This window comes from Xiphophorus hellerii, chromosome 13 (genome assembly GCF_003331165.1).
Source record: "Xiphophorus hellerii strain 12219 chromosome 13, Xiphophorus_hellerii-4.1, whole genome shotgun sequence".
Classification (NCBI taxonomy): domain Eukaryota; kingdom Metazoa; phylum Chordata; class Actinopteri; order Cyprinodontiformes; family Poeciliidae; genus Xiphophorus; species Xiphophorus hellerii.
In genome coordinates, this window is record NC_045684.1 from 28,290,682 (window position 1) to 28,309,790 (window position 19,109).

At 39.9% G+C, this 19,109-nt stretch overlaps 1 protein-coding gene across 1 annotated transcript; it reads left to right on the forward strand.

Moving 5' to 3' along the window:
• Positions 1 to 3,751: 3,751 nt before the first annotated feature.
• On the forward strand, positions 3,752 to 6,207 carry edn2 (endothelin 2). Its single transcript, XM_032580111.1, is given in 6 exon segments — positions 3,752 to 3,873; positions 3,875 to 3,963; positions 4,430 to 4,583; positions 4,718 to 4,831; positions 5,451 to 5,525; positions 5,621 to 6,207. Coding segments are annotated over 6 exon segments (642 nt in total). The 3' UTR covers positions 5,709 to 6,207.
• The last annotated feature ends 12,902 nt before the right edge of the window (positions 6,208 to 19,109 follow it).

The following is a 19,109-nucleotide window of genomic DNA, read 5'->3' on the forward strand; positions in this document are numbered from 1 at the left end:
TTAGCTTCTAACAGTTGCCTTGAATGGTCTATGCTAGTATGTTAGCTAATATAGACATTTCTGCTAAAGAGACAGAGCTAGCAGGTATTACTGTAGTTTCATCATGGTTTCTGATGAAAACCATCAGAAAACATGACAGTTTATGAATTTGAGTTCACCATTCACCATTCACAAACTCAAATGAGTTTGTGAATTCAAACTCACAAACTCATTTTTAAGACTTTTACGAAGGAAATTTAAGACCTGCATCCCACCATATTAACAACTTTGTTGAACATTCTTCAAAAGGTCAGACAGTTGCTTGACCACAGTGTGAAGCAACTGTGCGCTAATCACAGTAGCGACCATTTCCTGTGGAGTTTTAGCCACGCCAGGGAGCAAAACTGTGACATGTCTGGGGCGCAGGACGCAAGTCGCCTCTTATGAGTCGGTAATAGAAGTGAGCCAACGGTGAAGTCGAATGTAATCCAGCCGACTGTCGATACGTTTTCACTTACCCTTGATGAACGCAAGACGCTGGCAAGGTCAGAGTGTTTGCCCAGAGTTACCAATTGCCTCAACCACTTCCTGTCACAGAACGGAATGAAGATGTCAGAAATAAACATCCAATTCAATTCATATTTAAATAAAAATTCCCAGAAGAACCAACGTGCTGTACAGAATACATAAAGATATTTGAAGCACAACACAAATGCCACTATAAGGACACAAAAACAACAAAGTTGCCTGCGGCAGACGGCGAGCCGCAAACATCTTTCCCATCTTTGCATCTTATATCGAATATACAAGATTAAAAGGTCCTGCCATGACAAAATGTAAGATATATTCAAGTTACATCTTGTTTTAAGAATTTAATACATTTTAAGGACTTAATTTTAGATAAAAGAATTTAAACCTTTTAAATGCTTGAAAGGATGCGCCGATATCATGGCAAGCTGCATAGCTGCCTCAGCAGATCAAACGTTTCCCATCATCTTTGAGGAATTTGAATGATTCTGCAATCATGGCTCGACTTTTTTGTTTGTCACCACAACGCCTCACATTCCTCTCCGTCCCTCAGCAGCAGGCGGAAGTGACGGGCAGATAAGAGCACATTTTTCACCCTGCCACCCTGCCAAGCAGCAAGAGGAAAGGAAGCGAGGGCCAAAGGTTACCTTCAGATTGACTCCATTTCTCCATCAGACAAATATTTACTCAAGATCTGCTTTCCCCCCCCCCCCCCCCCCCCCCACCTCACTGTAAACCTGTGATTGGTCCAATATCAGTCTGCGCACATTTTGACATCCTTGTGGCATTTCCTTTTAACCTTAACCCTCCGAAATGAGCACACAATGCTCCGGCCATGTTTTTTCCTCCTGTTGTTTCTCTAAGCACCTTCTATCTATCACGTTTCCACCGCAGCGCTGATGTTAAAAAAAAAAATTCCTCGACCAGACTTTCCATCCAGCATTAACTAAACAATTGCACTCCTTCCTGTTTTTAAATTTGGTCTCCTGGTCCCCAATCTGAAACCATTTATGGCAAATAATACGTAAAACAAATACGCCGATGCTACTTTGATTTTATCTTGGGAGCAGATACGCCTTTGAACATCCAGGAAGAATAACACCTTAGCTAGCCTGCTGCAGCATAATGCAGCACTGAAAATAAACTCCTACCTTAATAATATAACATTGTTTATATGAGCATATTTGACACTAATAGATCATTAGAAGTCAGATGTTTCCAATCATTTGAAATTTGAATTAAATTTGGAGCCTTTGTAATAGAAACCTGTAATATTAGGTTTCTATTACAAAGAATAGAAACCTAATTGCATTTTGATAAGAATGTATGTAAAATAGCATGTAAATCTGGCAAAAAGATTTTGTCTAATCACAATCACAATTTAATTATGAGTTATTTGACAGGTGTTTTTAACACATATATGTGGAAATACAAGTCCTTGTAAAAGTATTCAGACCCCTTGAAGCTTTAACACATTTTGATGCGTTAAAACCACGAAATTCAATCTGTGCTAGTGAAATATTATGTGACAGACCAACACAACAGCTTACATAGACAGTGTACAAATGAAAATCTGAAAAGTGGAGCATGCAAAAATTCAGTGTGAGCACCTTCGCTCTGAGCGTTGGTCATTTAAACTCAGCAGACGTCCTGCTTGTTCTGTGAAGAGGAAAGTTGGACGAAATCGGTACAAAAAAATACAGAAGAAAAACATTTTGTCGGACCTTGTTGTGTCAGAGCCGTCACTTCTAACACGTTGATTTGAATTCCTTCATTTCTCCCACTTGTTCCGGTGTCAGATGCTCTCTTTGTATCAAGTTCACCAGCCTGAGGCTCTGAAGATCACAACACCTTCTGCAGCCGACAACGGGAAGGAACACCTGGGAGGTTTGAACGACTCTAACTCCTTAGGCCGTGTGGACACACATTTCAATATCTGTGTATGTGGGAATGGAAGAGTGTGTGTGTCAGTGGAGTTTTACTGTAGAATGTGCTTGGTGGGGTGTGTGTGGGTGTGTGTGTGTGGGCTGCAGAGAGCTGATCCTGCAGTCTGCTGCGTATCTCTCTAAGAAGGTCAAACAGTGTTGCTCACCGTGGAGACGCTGCTATGACCTCACCTTCCTGCGGGGGGTGCTGACAGCCCTTCTTTTCATCCCCCTATCATGCAAAACTTCTGCTGCCGCTCACCTCTTCCTCTGGTGAACCGGTTCCATCTCGTTCCACTTCTGTCATCTGTGGAATGAGGAAAAACAAACAAGGCTCCCCGCAGACTGACGCAGCCCCTCTCGGCTGCTGCATACTCCCGATTATCCAAAGAAATCATTTTATTTATCAAAAAATAAAAGGCAACCACCTTTTAAAAATCCTTGTTTGACCACAATCCAAACACTAATTCAGTACAGAGTACTAAAAATTTTTTACTCAAGTAAGAGTAGCACTACTTCAACATATTTTTACTCAAGTTAAAAGACTAATTTAAGAGTAAAAAAAGTATTTGGTAAAAAGTCTACTCAAGTACTGAGTAACTGATCAAATGATCAATCATTTAATATTTAAAAATTACGTCATCAGACGGACCAAAATGTAAAGGTAAGTGGAAATTTTCATACTTTAAGGATGAAAATCCAATGATTCACGATTCATGTAAGTGACAAAAAATAAAATCAGGCAAAATAAAAACTTTTCCAAATCAGTTTCTTTCAATAAAAAAAAAACAACTTATGAACTTTAACATGAAGCTGCAGGTGTGTGTTTGTGTCTGGTGAATTTCTGGTTAAAAGATGTTTGTTTTTTATTCAGTGGGTAGAAAATCCAAAAGTTTTACTCAAGTCAGAGTAGAGATACTTTATGATAAAATTACTCAAGTAAAAGTAAAATGTACAGTACAGTAAAAAAATGATCCTAAAGGTACTTCTTTCTCAAAAAAGTTACTCAAGTAAAAGTAACTAGTTACTACCCAACTCTGCATATATGACTAATATAAACATAACTACAGATTAAAGAGATAAAAGAAAATGACAGAAGATGATAAACATGTTATCTTGTAGAGATGTGGTCATTGTGAGCTTAGAAATATTCTCATCCTGCTGTTGTTATTTTGAGTCTCCAGTCTGAATAACATTCCATGAGGAGACGGCAGCTTCACTTCGGTGACTGGAATGCTGTGTGTCACCGTGATGGAGCAGGGTGTGGGGGTTTCAGGTGGAGTCTCGGCCAAGTTGTATAACAACAGTCAAGTTCACAGATGTGGGAGGAGACTGTGGGATATATAAGCAGACGCTCCTGGCTGCAGCTGAACAGAAAGCACCTGCTGCTGCTGCTGCACAGAGTTCAGACGCAAAACCTGTCCACTGACTTGAACGTGTCGCTTCCATCCAACTCCACAAAGAACCACAATGGGCCGCTTCAGGAGCAAGATGCTGGGTTTATTCATTATCTGCATGTCTCTACAAGATGGTAAGTTGTTTATTATTATTATTATTATTATTTTTTTTTTTATTACTATTTTGTTTGTAGCATTGAAACGCTTGTTAAAGATTTCTGGACTGAGTAAAGTTCTAAAACCTGGAAGTTTTTTATTTATTTATTTATTTTAACGATGGATTAAAAGTAAAGATGCTGCTGTTTTATTTGACCGGACTTTGACCACTTAGCAGAGAGCATAAATAGAACGAGTGCGGACTCCCATGGAACACTTGACCTCGATAAGAAACACACCTTTAATTAGAGATTAAACACGATATCAGCGTAGCACTGCTGATCCGGGCACTTCTGGTCAAGATAGTGTATCGTCTTAATTGGAATAACTGATAATATTTGTGCAGCAATAGGTCCACATTGCACACATTATAAGTCTCTTTATGTGCATGTGATTAGTTCTGAATGTATAGTCTAACGCTGTCTGATCTCTGGTACCTACCAGGCCTTGGACTCCCTTTATCAGACCAGCAGGAAGCGCTCGTCTCAGAGCCGCATCCGCGCCACATCAGGACCAAGCGCTGCTCCTGTAGCAACTGGGAAGACAGAGAGTGCATCTACTTCTGCCACCTGGACATCATCTGGGTCAACACACCAAGGTGAGGTTCCACACAGCTTCAGACAGAGATGCTGCTGGTTGGTTTTTGTGTGTGAAAAGCCGAATGTCTAATTCTAGTCCAGAGATGCTTTGATAAGCTACCTCCATCAAAAATGTTTCATTTGTCCCTGACAGCAAACTCCTTCCTTATGGCTTGGGAAGTTCTGCTTCTCGCCGTCGCCGGTCAGCCAGCCGATGTGAATGCCACGATCCTGCAGATAAAGCCTGCCGTGGCTTTTGCCACAAAAGGTGAGCGATGCCTTTTTTTTTTCTGTATACCTGTATACCTACCTGGCAGGAAACTCAGTCTTTTCCCCCTCATGACTTAATCTGGGTTTGCAAGATAGTATCAGAGTAGCTTCTATGACTTCCTTGGTCTTAAGTGATACATCCAGAAAGCATGTCGACAAGGCTCAACGATTGGACGTGTGATAGTGGCCCCGCCACCATCACACGGTATGACGGTGGTGGCAGATAGCAAAACCTGCATTTCTCCGGAGTGACTATGGTTTATTAAAAACGCAGCTATTTTTAGGAAAGTTTACATGTCTGTTGTGGCTCAACGGAGTTTGTGTTGCGTCTTCGGCATGTTGTGGTCACAAAAGCACCACAGTGGATTACTCATTATTTCTTGACGTTGTCCTTGAAGATGTTTTGTAAGGCACATCCTGCTTTTCAGCCATAAAAATATTTACATTAGGAATCCCTAGGAATTGCCAACTTGGTCCTGAACAGTTGCGCCCACAGTGGGGTCAGGTTTTAGATCTCTTTTTTTAAGGTGCCATAATGTGAGATCAAGTTGTAAAGCATCAATATTTGTGGTTTAGTTTCAGTCCTAATTTTAACAGCAGCCTGTTTCTCTCCACAGTCCTGAGGATGGCAGGACGGAGGTCTTGCAAAAAGTTACTGGCAGAAACAACCGCAGCCTTCTTACAGCTTTAAGGTAAATGGCAAAACTCACATTTTTATTGGGTTTTTGTGGTTATTTCTGATCAACAACAAGGAGTTTCTAACCAGGACTCTTGTTTCATCTCTCAGATCTGTGGTCAAGCTCAACATGGCAATTGCAAAAGGTATTCGGTCTTCGAACTCTTCAGGAGCCAAGAAGACCAAAACAAGAAGGTAAAGAAGTGAAGATCCGAAGAACTCTCTGACTTAATGGATCCTACCTCCCAGTGGGGTACCAGAGACCCTGTGAGACTCCTCCAAACTCTTACTGACTCCGGAGCTCAAAGGGATTCCCCATCATGTGGAAGCAGGAGTGGAGACATGAAAGCGAAAGGGGGAAAATGAAGACATGTTTCAAACTTTGGGAGACTCCAGAGTTCTAAATGAGGAACCCTAAATGGAGGAAAGAGCGTATGTGAAGATGTTGTCTTTTTCTCCTCCTTGGACAATAATGGGCCAAATCACAGTTTATATGTAATCATTGGTCTCCCTCAATCAGAGATACCAAAATGTTGACATTACTGAAGGGTCAAATATTCAAGAAAGGTCAAAAGTACCAACAGGGACTGGGAATTTGGGCTCAGTGGATGAAACACCAACATTGGTTCTCTGGATAGACCTTGAAATTGAGAACTGTGTCATTTATAACCTAGAGTCACCTAGATTTGCTCTACATATACAGTACAGACCAAACGTTTGGACACACCTTTTAATTCAATGAGTTTCCTTTATTTTCATGACTATTGACATTGTAGATTCACACTGAAGGCATCAAAACTATGAATAACACATGTGGAAATATGCACTAAACAAAAAAGTGTAAAACAACTGAAAATAGCCCTTATATTCTAGTTTCTTCAAAGTAGCAAGCTTTTGCTGTGATTACTGCTTTGCACACACTCTGCATTTTCTTGATGAGCTTCAAGAGGTAGTCACCTGAAATGGTTTCACTTCATAGGTGTGCCCTGTCAGGTTAATAAGTGGGATTTCTTGCCTTATAAATAGTCATGAAAATAAAGAAAACCCATTGAATTAGGAAGGTGTGTCCAAACTTTTGGTCTGTACTGTATATCTATGTATATTTCATCTGCATTATTTCACACATCCCTGCAGACCCTTGCTTCCAAACTCCTCTGTATCAGAGCTGGAATCTGCTGTCCTGCTTGACCTTTAGGACAAACCTGCAAATGTCTTTTGAAATAATGAAATGTTGAAACCGGCAGCTAGCTCAGGCATGGCCCACACCAGTCCCAATGAGTATCCATCTATTCCTCTGTAATTTGTCAGAGGAACAGTAGTTGGCGCTGCAGACTGACTGAAGCCAGCAGTCTGTGACTGAATGTGGATTCGCTCCGTTTTAATCACTGCAAAGCAGAAAACATCTCAGCACTGAATGTCAAGTTCAGTTTACAAGCTTTTTTTAATACGAACACAGTAATTGTAAATAGAAGAATTTATTTATTGCCTAACTTATTGAGAAATGTATTTATATTTCTATAACTGATGTCAAGAATTGTGTATGAGAATAAAAGAAAAATGTTGAAACTGTTCATCTTGATTTTTTTATTTATTTATTGTTTTTGATGGATGGATATGAGAGAACACATTTCGCAGACCTACATGTTGCTGTTTTTTTTTTGTTTTTTTTTTACTTTTATTACATGAAGTCAAAGCAGGTTTTTATCATAAGAGCATATTCAGAGCTCACTCTGTTTTCCGTCTGGCTAACACTGAGACTTTGGTGCAGGTTTTTATTTCTACTGTCCTGCTTTTCTGGTTTTCATAAGAAACATCTGTCCATCATCCAGCTGTTACAAAACTCTGCAGCTCGTGTGCTAACAGAGACCAGAAGTCTCAGGATAGTTTTTAAGATTACTTTAGTGGTTTATAAATGTCCTATTGGTTTTGTGATGTACTGCAGACCCTGAGGTCCTCTGGTACTGGTCTTCCAACCAGCACCTCCAGGATGTTGCAATGTTTTAATTTTTTTTGTTATTGTTGTGGCCTAAAATTGCAGATTTCGCTCAACCTTTTTGAAAAAACTTGCAATTTTTTAAAGATTTATTTTTCCTATAAAGTGGTCTTACAAGAGAGTTGAAATTGCTTCACATGACCTTCCTAAAAAGGCATGGCAATATAATTCATATTTCAAGTGCAAATAACATTTTCAATACCTTCTTGTAGTGGCTTCTTAAAACAAAACAAATCATGTCTTGAGGAGAGGTCAAAGTGCAAAAGAAGAATCGTATATTGGTCATTCGTGTTAACATGAACTGTTTCTAAACATGTTATTTGTAAAAAATAAATAAATAAAAAAATTTTTTACTGCTTTGCATCACACATGCTGGGAAGATGGGAGTTCTCCTTCCTGCCACCTCAGAATATATGACGATATGAAAATGAAAGTAAAACAAGCAGCAAATAAAAGAAGTTTTAAAAAAAACACGTAAAAATGTTTGAACTGTTCTTGATCAGAGGAACACATTTTCAACATCTCTGGTTTAGACTCTACATCAATCTGGCTGTTTTGGTCAATAAAACCTGTTTTACATGCACTGCATGTAGCACTATGCTCCATCTCCTGGTTGTTTGTGAAAAGAAGGCGTGCACACGAATCATACCAGAACTTTGGACCAAAGGAACTAAATAGAAGAATTAACCCAGCAAGCTGTGGTGTGTCAACAACACGCAAGGGTGCAGCCAACGGTTTAACTTCCTCGTTGCTTAGAAAGAAATAATGTGACGTTAAGGTGCCAGGATTCTGAGGTCAAGTGGGATTAACTAAGAAATGATAAGTGTTTGACTTTTAGGATAAGATGGACTTGAATGGATTAGCAATGAGAAAGACAACTCAAAATCCAGTAGTAGTTTCAGGGTCAAGACTTGTAAATGTAGAGTCTTTGAAAACCCTTCTGTTTGAAAATGACTGTCCAAGAAATTTTGGTATCTTTTAAAGCCCTCTCTGCAGATTGACAGTACAAAAGTACAGTAGGTGTGTCTGCTTAGCATTTAACTAATGAGGGGGCGCACTTTCAGCCTGCTGAGAGCCGAAGGGAGCAGAGTAAAACCCAGCGTGTTATTACCGCACACAGCATCTCTTTGTGTGTTACAGTCGCTTGTTGATCCGTGGTAAAAAAAAAAAAAAAGAAAGAAAGAAAAGTCTGCCTGTGAGGCGATGTTTACTTAAGATAGGCTGTTCTTGGAGGGCAAACGTGAGCTCAGGAGTTGTTTATTACAGAGGATGTTGAGTGACATTTTTTTTTTCTCCAAAATTATCTGCAGGACATCCTGGACTCATGGGTCAAGTCTGTGAGACTTACAGATAATTGACTGGCTGAGGAACTGGCTGGATTTAAAGTCACACACAGGATCGTTTCGTTCAGCTCTGGGGGGTTTAAACCGCATCAAAAGGGGGGCAGGACACAACCTGACCACGAAGTGATATTATGGGCTGGATTCATGGAGGGCTTTTCTATAGTCACAAGAACCACTTCACAGGAGAGTTGCTTTATGCTTCCAATCTGCGTTTTTATTACAAATTTTGGTCGATGTTCTGCTGATGTCGAGAAACCACAATTTCGCAACTACGGTATTTCCATTAACTAAGACATAAAATTAAAATCCCACATGAATAAACTCGTTCACTCAATAAGTTATAAAAATAAGCAGTTGCATGGGATATATTCATAATTCATCATGGCGCTCATCATCTATCATCCATCAGAGGAGACGCCGGCGTCTTGTTCATTCGTTGGAGCAACAAGCCCCGCCTACTTGGGAGAGGCAATGTATGTGGCGTTTTGGGGAAATTGTAGTTGGTGATTTTACAGAAGAGTTACGGATTCAACACGTTGGATTGACACAATTTTTTATGAACTGTGATGCTCTGAGAGCTCTGGTGGAGCCAGATGCATGTTGTCCAGAAAAAACAAAAACAAACCGTCATCCTCCTACCACTTCCTGTCGTCTTCTTCGTTGTTTCCACCAGTAGTAACATCCGGCTGTTGATCATATGACTCCTGACATGTGAGAAATGGTGTTTCCGTTGCAGTTTTGTGAAACACATCTATTTTGATACGGCCACAAAGCACAAAAAAACCTTTGATTGAAAATCGTGATTTCATTTGAAATTGCCATGTTTCCATTGCACAGATTTATTGTTGCAATTTCAATTTGCACAATGCCATGGTTAATGGAAAACGGAGCTACAGACTCACAGATGATACCGTTGGAGAAACGCCTTCCCCAGAGGTTATAGTGCAACAGGAGGGAACTGGAGTAAGTTAGTCCAATTGAACCAGTGGTGAGCAATCCAGGCCAGTGTCCTGTAACTCTTAGCTGTCTCCCAGGTCCAACACATGTCAACCACTTAGCTGAATGACCTACTAAGTGCAGTCAAGTTCTCCATAGTTCTGCTTACAACCTCATTATTTGACTCCCATGTATTGAAGCAGAGACACATCTAAAGGCTGCAGGACACCTGTCCTCGAGGCCTGGAGTTGCCCACCCCTGATCCAACCTGACATCCTCTAGAATTAACGGGCCGACGTGTGCGACGGAGTCTGAATGGCTGAGTCAGAGCACTGAATGAAAACAGGATGCTGTTTCTGCATTCCTGCTGAATTCCAGGACAGAGCTGGTGGATGAGGACAAACAACGGGAAAACAAGAGCGTGATTATAGCCGACGCACGGATCTGATAGGGGCTGGATGGGAGAGAAGATTGCTCGATTATGTCGATAAATGTAATCAGTTCATCGGCACCGCGCAGTATTAATTACTGTGCTTCTACTGAACAATGTGTGCAATCTAGTCTTTGTTTTCTTTTGTCAGTGCAAATTCATTTTTACAAAAGCATGTTACATTTTTGTGAAAGTCCTCTCATATGAGGAGATATTGAACTAAAACCCACGCCCATCCGTCCATCTGTCTGTCCATCGTCTGTACCAGTTTGTCCTTGCAGGATCACAGTTGGGTCCAACTGGAGGTTGGATGTGGGATCTAGGATGTGTGTGTCTACCAGAGAAACACACACATCCTTGTACACCCCTGCAAACGTGTTGCATTGTATTGACTTCTATTCATTTTAGTGACTGTATTTATGCCTAACCCAAGAATGCCTTGTCTGTTCCTAACCCTAACCAGAACCACATTCACACTAAAGCTTTACATCTACCTTGTAGAGCACAGAAGAGCTGTAAAAAAGAGAGGACAAAAAAGGTCACTTTTCACAAATGACCTCCCTTTGTTGGTACAAACTGTATAAGTGGTTCTCTATATGTTGTATGCAGCATAAACGTTTACACATGTGCGGCATTTTCTTTGTATCTTCTTTGGAAGTAAAAATGGCTTCATCTCCACGTGATCTGTCAAGTTAAGTTGTAGCTATGCTGAGTCTCGTTCACTCCAGGTAAAACAGAACAGAAAATGTTCTTTGCTGCACTTTATCATGTGAAGCTAAGATTCAAGGATTCTGAGGCCAAGTGGGATTAAATAAGAAATGACAAGAGTTTGACTTTTAAAATAAAAGTAGTAGAAAATAATTGTCTTTCTTACTCAGACTTGAATGCATTAGCAACAAAAAAGATAATTGCATTTCAGTTTTCAAGTTGATTGAAATCCAGCAGTAGTTTCTGGAGATCAAGACTCATAAAGCTAAAAGTCTTTGAAAACCCTTCTGTTTGCACATTACTGTCCAAGAAACTGTGGCACAGTTAAAACCTCTGCACAGGTTAGAAGTGTGAAAATGTCCTATGGGTCTGTCTGTACACAGAAACATCATGCCACCTCATCTGTTTTCGTGTTTCCAGCTCAGATCCAGTCTGAGTCCGACTGTGATCACACCGAGTGCCAGTCGGTACATTCTTTCTCTTCCTGGGTTTGTTTCTGAGTCAACCCGGTTAGCTTGCGGAACAGACTGATCCATCTCCACTAGCGGCCCAAACACCACTGATACCAAAACATGGAGTCTGGCCTCCGACCGGCAGAAAGGAAAGCAGCCTTGGATAGTGACAGCAAGTGGAAGTGGTCGTCTCGCTGCATGGAAAAGGAACTTTCCAGTCGCTCCAGTGGCAGGAGTCATGACTTCAGAGAACTTCCTTTAAGCGACAAGAATAAACAGTCACTGAACTGTTTGGAATAGCAGGCATTCCAGGATGCTTCCTCAATGAGTTCATAGGTGACATCCATTAAGCGACGCAATCACTCAAAGACAGAGATGTTTAGCAGAGCGAAATGAATATAGTCAATGTTTCCTAAAGGAACTGTCAGCATTGTTTCTTCCAATAATAGTCCCAGACATTCCTGTCTGCTTAAGGAGAAGATTTGTCTTTATTCTCTTAATGTAAGCTTTTCAGCAGGCCTGCACTGGACGACATTTTTCCCTTGATGGTAGAGATTGCCCTTTCTTCTGCTGTGTGTGAGCACACGTAGGCTAGATGAGGCGATAGCCGCTAAACGAGAATCATCTTCTCACATTGTAACAGTGTAAACAATCTTTTCTGCTCTGTAAATGCTCACTGTCCTCGGCGCAACACTGCTGATGGAAATCTCTGATTTCCTTTGTTGTGGCACCTGGCGACGTCCATCTTCTGACTTCGGCAAGAAAACATTGGGCATGTGAAGACGTGAGGGACAGAGGCAGGACGGTGTGAACAAGGCCAGGTACACGGTCCTGACACGCATGTCCACTGGTACCACATGGACGTGTTTTAGGTAACGCGTCGCCTTTGACCTGCGTATCAGAGACGCCTCGTATCAAAGCTTTACTCTACTAGTGTCACAGACATTGGTAGCAGGCTGCATCATTCAAGATGTTCCTAAAAAAAAGCAGTTATCTTTTCTTTTTTTTTATAAAGATTTTCTATATATTTTTATATGTATGTAATTTTATATAAGGTGCTTCAGTGCCACAATAGCTATGTTTCCAAACAATTAGCATGCAACTTTTGTGCGAACTTTTAAAATGTCGCAAAAAAAAAAAAAGAGAGAGAGAGAGAGAGAGAGAAAATGTGAATTAGCCATGTTTCCATCTACTGGTCTAGATCGCAGCAAAGCGTGATTCCATCTGATGCTTACATTTCAAATGGCTGTGATAAACAGAAAGTAAAAGTACACACTTTTACTATGATAAGTAGTAACAGGCAACAGGTCATGTGTTGCTATGCATAACTAAAGCACGTAAACCCCTTATGGGCGCAACTACACACTTTGTATCCAGACACATTGCAGCCACCACTTTTTAAAAATAAATGTTTTAAAAAGTGCCTGTTCCTACGCCTCCATCTAATATTAGACTGACCTGTTACCTTTCCAAGTTCTGTCATTTATCTGTTTTATGATTCACCGTCTAATTAAACAAGTAATTACTGTCTGAACAATGAAATATCCACAAAGATGTTCCTTTATTTTTCTGTTTATGATCTGTTCTATTGTTTAAAAAAAAGCAGCTCAGTCACAGGAAAACAGTAGCTGCTTTTCCAACATAAATGTGTGCAGAACTTTGTTGTTATTGCGCTAATGTGGAAATTAATGAATTTTGCAGTTGCTGTGTTACCATTAAATAAGAAACCCAATCAAAATTACACGTGAACAACTTTAACACCAGAAGTCATCAAAAGGCAAACAGCTCCAACATCCTCCAACAACTTCCTGTCATCTTCTTCTTCTTGGTTTTCACAAGTAGCAACATCCAGTTGTTGATCGTGTGATGCGGAAAAATTGTTTGCATTGCAGTTTGTGAACTAAACCCATTTTAATATGGCAAAAATAAAATACAAAAAACCACCTCATCTTAGCGGCAAAACTTTTCATCAAAACAATTTGTCTTTTTGAAATTGCTGAAAAGCAAATTTATTTTTGAAATGTCAAATTGTGCAACTATGTGTTGGATGGAAATGCACCCTAAAATGTTCACCCTAAAATCTGTCATTTTAGTAACAACCTAAATATTTACAGGCATCCTCTTGATGCACTGACATAACTTTCTGTCTTTCTACCACTTTGAAAAGCTTCTGTTTATTCTTCTCGCTCTCCCGTTTTCTGTCTGTTTCTTCTTCCTACCCATCTTTAACTTCCTGTAACAGCAAACTGCAGAAAGGAGGAGCGGACGGTAACCTGAACCAAAAACATGTCATCATTTCTGGTCTCAGGCATTTCACACCATGTATAGAAAAGTCCTTCCCTCTTGCCATAGTTTTGTGTCACTGGACTGAAGGTTGAACATTCACTCAGCAGACCAACTGAACGACTAACAATGATCTACAAACACATTCAAAGCATGATTGGATGCTGCCACAGACCCCCTGATGTGCAGTTTCCCCCGCTAACGTCAGAGGAAACGGAAAGCGTCACCACAGCTCAAACAAGGTCACAAAGCCTAAATCTGAACTGATAAATGATCTACCTGCCTGCAGATTGTAACTCAGTATTTATTATTCAGTTCTCTTTAAATCTCAGACAAAACCTCAAGACGCAGCAGGCAGGTGAGGCCGGTATTAATGTGTGCACTGTGGCTTAATGTTTGATACTCCACACAAATGACCTCATGCTTCGGTGTGCTGCGTGCAAAACTAAAGAGCAATGCTTGATTCATGTCTTGGCTATCTTGCCATTGCTGTCCCTGACAAAGACTCTCCAAAAATGGAAGTGAGCACCTGCTTCTCCGGGTGAACGCCAGGAAGTCAGGCGAGGAGAATTCCTGCATCCATTCCTCCCACAGCTGTAATTTACTGACCTGTGAGGAGCTTCCTCACCTCTCTGATGTTGTTCCAAATGTGGATGTTTGGCGGAAAATCTTACAAATCCAAGAAAAATGGTGTGCAAGTGCCTTGCAAAAGTGTTCATGCCCATTGAATCGCATAGCATCACAACCTTTAAAGCATTTTATTTATGTGTTGCACCTTATATTTGTAGGGGAGAAATAGAAGGTGCAAACTACTGCACTGGGAAGTCAGCAAGTTAGTGAACATAACTCTTTAATTAGATGATTATGGCTACTCTATGAAAACAAAGTATATTTATTAGAGAACAATGGCATCATAAAGATCAGGTACCACGGCGACACAGTCAGGACTGAAGTTATGGAAAGTTTAAAGTAGATATTACACAAACATTTCTTTAAGCCATCATTTCTTAACTAAAATTTTCTTTTTATTTGTTTAATATAAAATTCTAATGTTAATTGTTATATTTTTCATTCACTTTAAGCAGAGTAATGGTTGATGTTCACTCTGGCACACAGCACATCACCGACCAGTGAGTACTTTTCACTCTATAAATAGGCAGTACCATTTTTGTCCAAGCCGGTTTTACTAGTTTAGTTCTTTAAAAAGATTTTGTTTTAAATTTTAACCACAGTTTAAAAGCAATGTAGGATTTTCACTGGTTGAGTTTCAGTACATTTTTATTCATTATTACTTTTGTCAGTTTAAAGTTATTTTGGTGGCCAATGTAGCTTTTCCGGTCATTAACAGACGGGCATCAACTGATTTTGTCCAGATGTGCATGGAACGAGACGATAATATTCTGAGCCAGGGGGAAACATAGGCATTGAACAAAAGTGACCCAAAAATACATCCTTGAGGAACCCCAACGTCAATGACAAATGACAAATGTATTTTCTATTGGTTCTTTGTGTTGGCCTGTAGACTTGTATTGCGGCAAAACAAGAAAAAATCAATGGGTTTGAATACACTCCTACGGCACCGCATCTGTCTGAGATGTACGCTAGACAGGACTTTACTATGAGGGGCCGTTTAGGACAAAAATTACGTTTTGTCTCTCACACACTACCAAAAACTCTCGCATACTCCAAAAAAGTAGCCACGCACACTCCAAAAAATTACGTTTTGTCTCTCACACACTACCAAAAACTCTCGCATACTCCAAAAAAATAGCCTCGCACACTCCAAAAAATTACGTTTTGTCCCTCACACACTACCAAAAACTCACGCATACTCCAAAAAAATAGCCTCGCATACTCAAAAAATTACGTTTTGTCTCTCACACACTACCAAAAACTCTCGCATACTCAAAAAAATTACATTTTGTCTCTCACACACTACCAAAAACTCACGCATACTCAAAAAAATAGCCACGCACACTCAAAAATTACTCACGCACATTCAAAAAATACTCAAATTGCGTATACACACACTACTAAAATGTCACACACACACACACACAAACGTTAACTTTCTCGCTCACATACACTACTATCAGCTCGCTCACATACACTGTACTAACAGCTCGCACATTCACAAACGTTAACTTTCTCGCTCACATACACACAAACGTTAACTTTCTCGCTCACATACACTACTATCAGCTCGCTCACATACACTGTACTAACAGCTCGCACATTCACAAACGTTAACTTTCTCGCTCACATACACTGCTAACAGCTCGCACACACACAGACGTTTATCTCTCACATACACAAGACTAAAGTTGAACACACACACAGTACTAAGACTCGTTTTATGTATGTGTGAGAGCGAGACTTTTTATGAATGTGTGAGAGCGACACTCTTTATGAATGTGTGAGAGCGAGAATCTTTTTGAATGTGTGAGAGCGACACTCTTTATGAATGTGTGAGAGCGAGAATCTTTTTGAATGTGTGAGAGCGACACTCTTTTTGAATGTGTGAGAGTTGTCACGGAAGAGGCGGGGCATAATTTTTGGATCAAACTGCGCATGCGTAGATCCTAAACTATAAGTTTCGATTGTTGACTCACTGTATGTTCTATTACTTAGTATATTTGTGCTTTTAAATATATATAGAACGTTTAACTTTCTTGTAGATTAAATGTGCTATAGAAATAAATGAATCTGATTGATTGATTAAAAATAGCAAAATTGCTGTAGTACAATCTGTCCACTGGGAATTTTGCTATTTTTAATCAATCAATCAGATTCATTTATTTCTATAGCACATTTAATCTACAAGAAAGTTAAACGTTCTATATATATTTAAAAGCACAAATATACTAAGTAATAGAACATACAGTGAGTCAACAATCGAAACTTATAGTTTAGGATCTACGCATGCGCAGTTTGATCCAAAAATTATGCCCCGCCTCTTCCGTGACAACTCTCACACATTCAAAAAGAGTGTCGCTCTCACACATTCAAAAAGATTCTCGCTCTCACACATTCATAAAGAGTGTCGCTCTCACACATTCATAAAAAGTCTCGCTCTCACACATACATAAAACGAGTCTTAGTACTGTGTGTGTGTTCAACTTTAGTCTTGTGTATGTGAGAGATAAACGTCTGTGTGTGTGCGAGCTGTTAGCAGTGTATGTGTGCGAGAAAGTTAACGTTTGTGTGTATGTGCGCGAGCTGGTAGTAGTGTATGTGTGCGAGAAAGTTAACGTTTGTGTGTATGTGCGCGAGCTGGTAGTAGTGTATGTGAGCGAGCTGATAGTAGTGTATGTGAGCGAGAAAGTTAACGTTTGTGTGTGTGTGTGTGACATTTTAGTAGTGTGTGTATACGCAATTTGAGTATTTTTTGAATGTGCGTGAGTAATTTTTGAGTGTGCGTGGCTATTTTTTTGAGTATGCGTGAGTTTTTGGTAGTGTGTGAGAGACAAAATGTAATTTTTTTGAGTATGCGAGAGTTTTTGGTAGTGTGTGAGAGACAAAACGTAATTTTTTGAGTATGCGAGGCTATTTTTTTGAGTATGCGTGAGTTTTTGGTAGTGTGTGAGAGACAAAATGTAATTTTTTTGAGTATGCGAGAGTTTTTGGTAGTGTGTGAGGGACAAAACGTAATTTTTTGGAGTGTGCGAGGCTATTTTTTTGGAGTATGCGAGAGTTTTTGGTAGTGTGTGAGAGACAAAACGTAATTTTTTGGAGTGTGCGTGGCTACTTTTTTGGAGTATGCGAGAGTTTTTGGTAGTGTGTGAGAGACAAAACGTAATTTTTTGGAGTGTGCGTGGCTACTTTTTTGGAGTATGCGAGAGTTTTTGGTAGTGTGTGAGAGACAAAACGTAAATTTTGTCCTAAACGGCCCCTCATACTTTACCCGTGAGTTACACACTGATCTCTAAGACTAAAGCTTCACACCTCATTACACTGAACCGTTGTTTGTCCAAATAGTTTCTCTTCCTTTTTCTCCCCAGGCGCTGTGATGCGTGGCATCTGACACTTACAGTAAGTCCAAAAAACCACCTTGTCCTCCGAACGTGACGGGTAAAAACAATAACGCCAGTCAGAGAAGGTTTGGCAGGAATTCCTTTTGTTTCAGATAAGCTCTTAGACCGATTCATTTCACCTGCAGTGACAGTGGAGGTCTAACAAAACAAAAAACCCACAGGGATTTTCCCTGGATAAATCCAGGTGTATCACGGTTATCTGGGAACCTTCTGAAATGTGATAAAAATGGTGAAGTCATTCCCAACGGGTGATTGTACAGAAGTTCTAATGAAGATGTTAGATAGTTTAAAAAACTGTCACATTTAGGAACAATTGATCTAAGATCATCTAAAATGTTTTAAATGGGAAGCAACAAAGACGGGGCTCACTCCAGAAATGTAAGTGTGAGAGATTCTGACAAGTCCAAACAGGAGGAAGGCATCTAGAAATGCTTTTTGTGTACAGAACATAAAAAGTCTTCACCACCTTGGATTTCTTTTTACTCTAATGTTGTTTTTTACAATCATGATCAACAAGATTTGGCTATTTGACAAAAATAATCATTAAAAAACAGAAACATTTTCTGTCAAAGTGAAAACAAATCCATACAACACAATGACTAATAAAAATATTTAACATAAAATATTTTAGTGACTGACCTATTTCAACAGAGGTCCAGCCAGGTGGCGCTAGAAGGAAACATGAGTGGAATGGAGGTCAGCTTTCACATTTAAGAGAAATTGATTGCGCTGTAAACAGCAGGTTCTGGAAGGTGTGTTTATTAGGGACCGTTTCACCTGCAGGACGTGAAATTAATCACGTGACGTGACATGGCGGATGTCGGAGACAGGTGTGGTGAACGGAGCGATTGTTTCCCAGGTTGTTTTTGCTAGCATAGACATAGCTTCTACTTGTTCAAGTTGAACTAACTTGTCTGTGGAATTAGCACACCTAGCTAGGGCTCATAGAGAGCATTGTTTACAAAAGTTTCAAATGGCTAGCTTAGGCTCTTTGCTATTGCTTCATTTTTTTTAGGTCCTAACTGGTCAGGCAGCAGAAAGAGGGTTAAATGTTTGTGCTGCATATTTTCAATACATCGCCACAATTATAAAGCTAGCTTAATATTTTTTGGAGTCTGAGTTCATGAATAGCATCGTATGTACATACACCTCTTCTTACTGCTAATTTAATATTTTCCTGTTGTGCAGGGCAGCGATTTACAGCTCTCTGTCCTGGTGGGGTTTTTCTACCTGTTTAAGCATACGTACAGTATATAAATATTAATTCAAGGTTATAATGGCTGAGGCAGTGAAAGAAATACAGACTGTGTAGAAGGCTAGGATGGAATGAATAAATGGAAAAGTATAGCGTAGTAATGCAATATGATTACCAGATTATGTAATGGATAAATGATGTACCGGTACCTAGAAATACCGGTAAA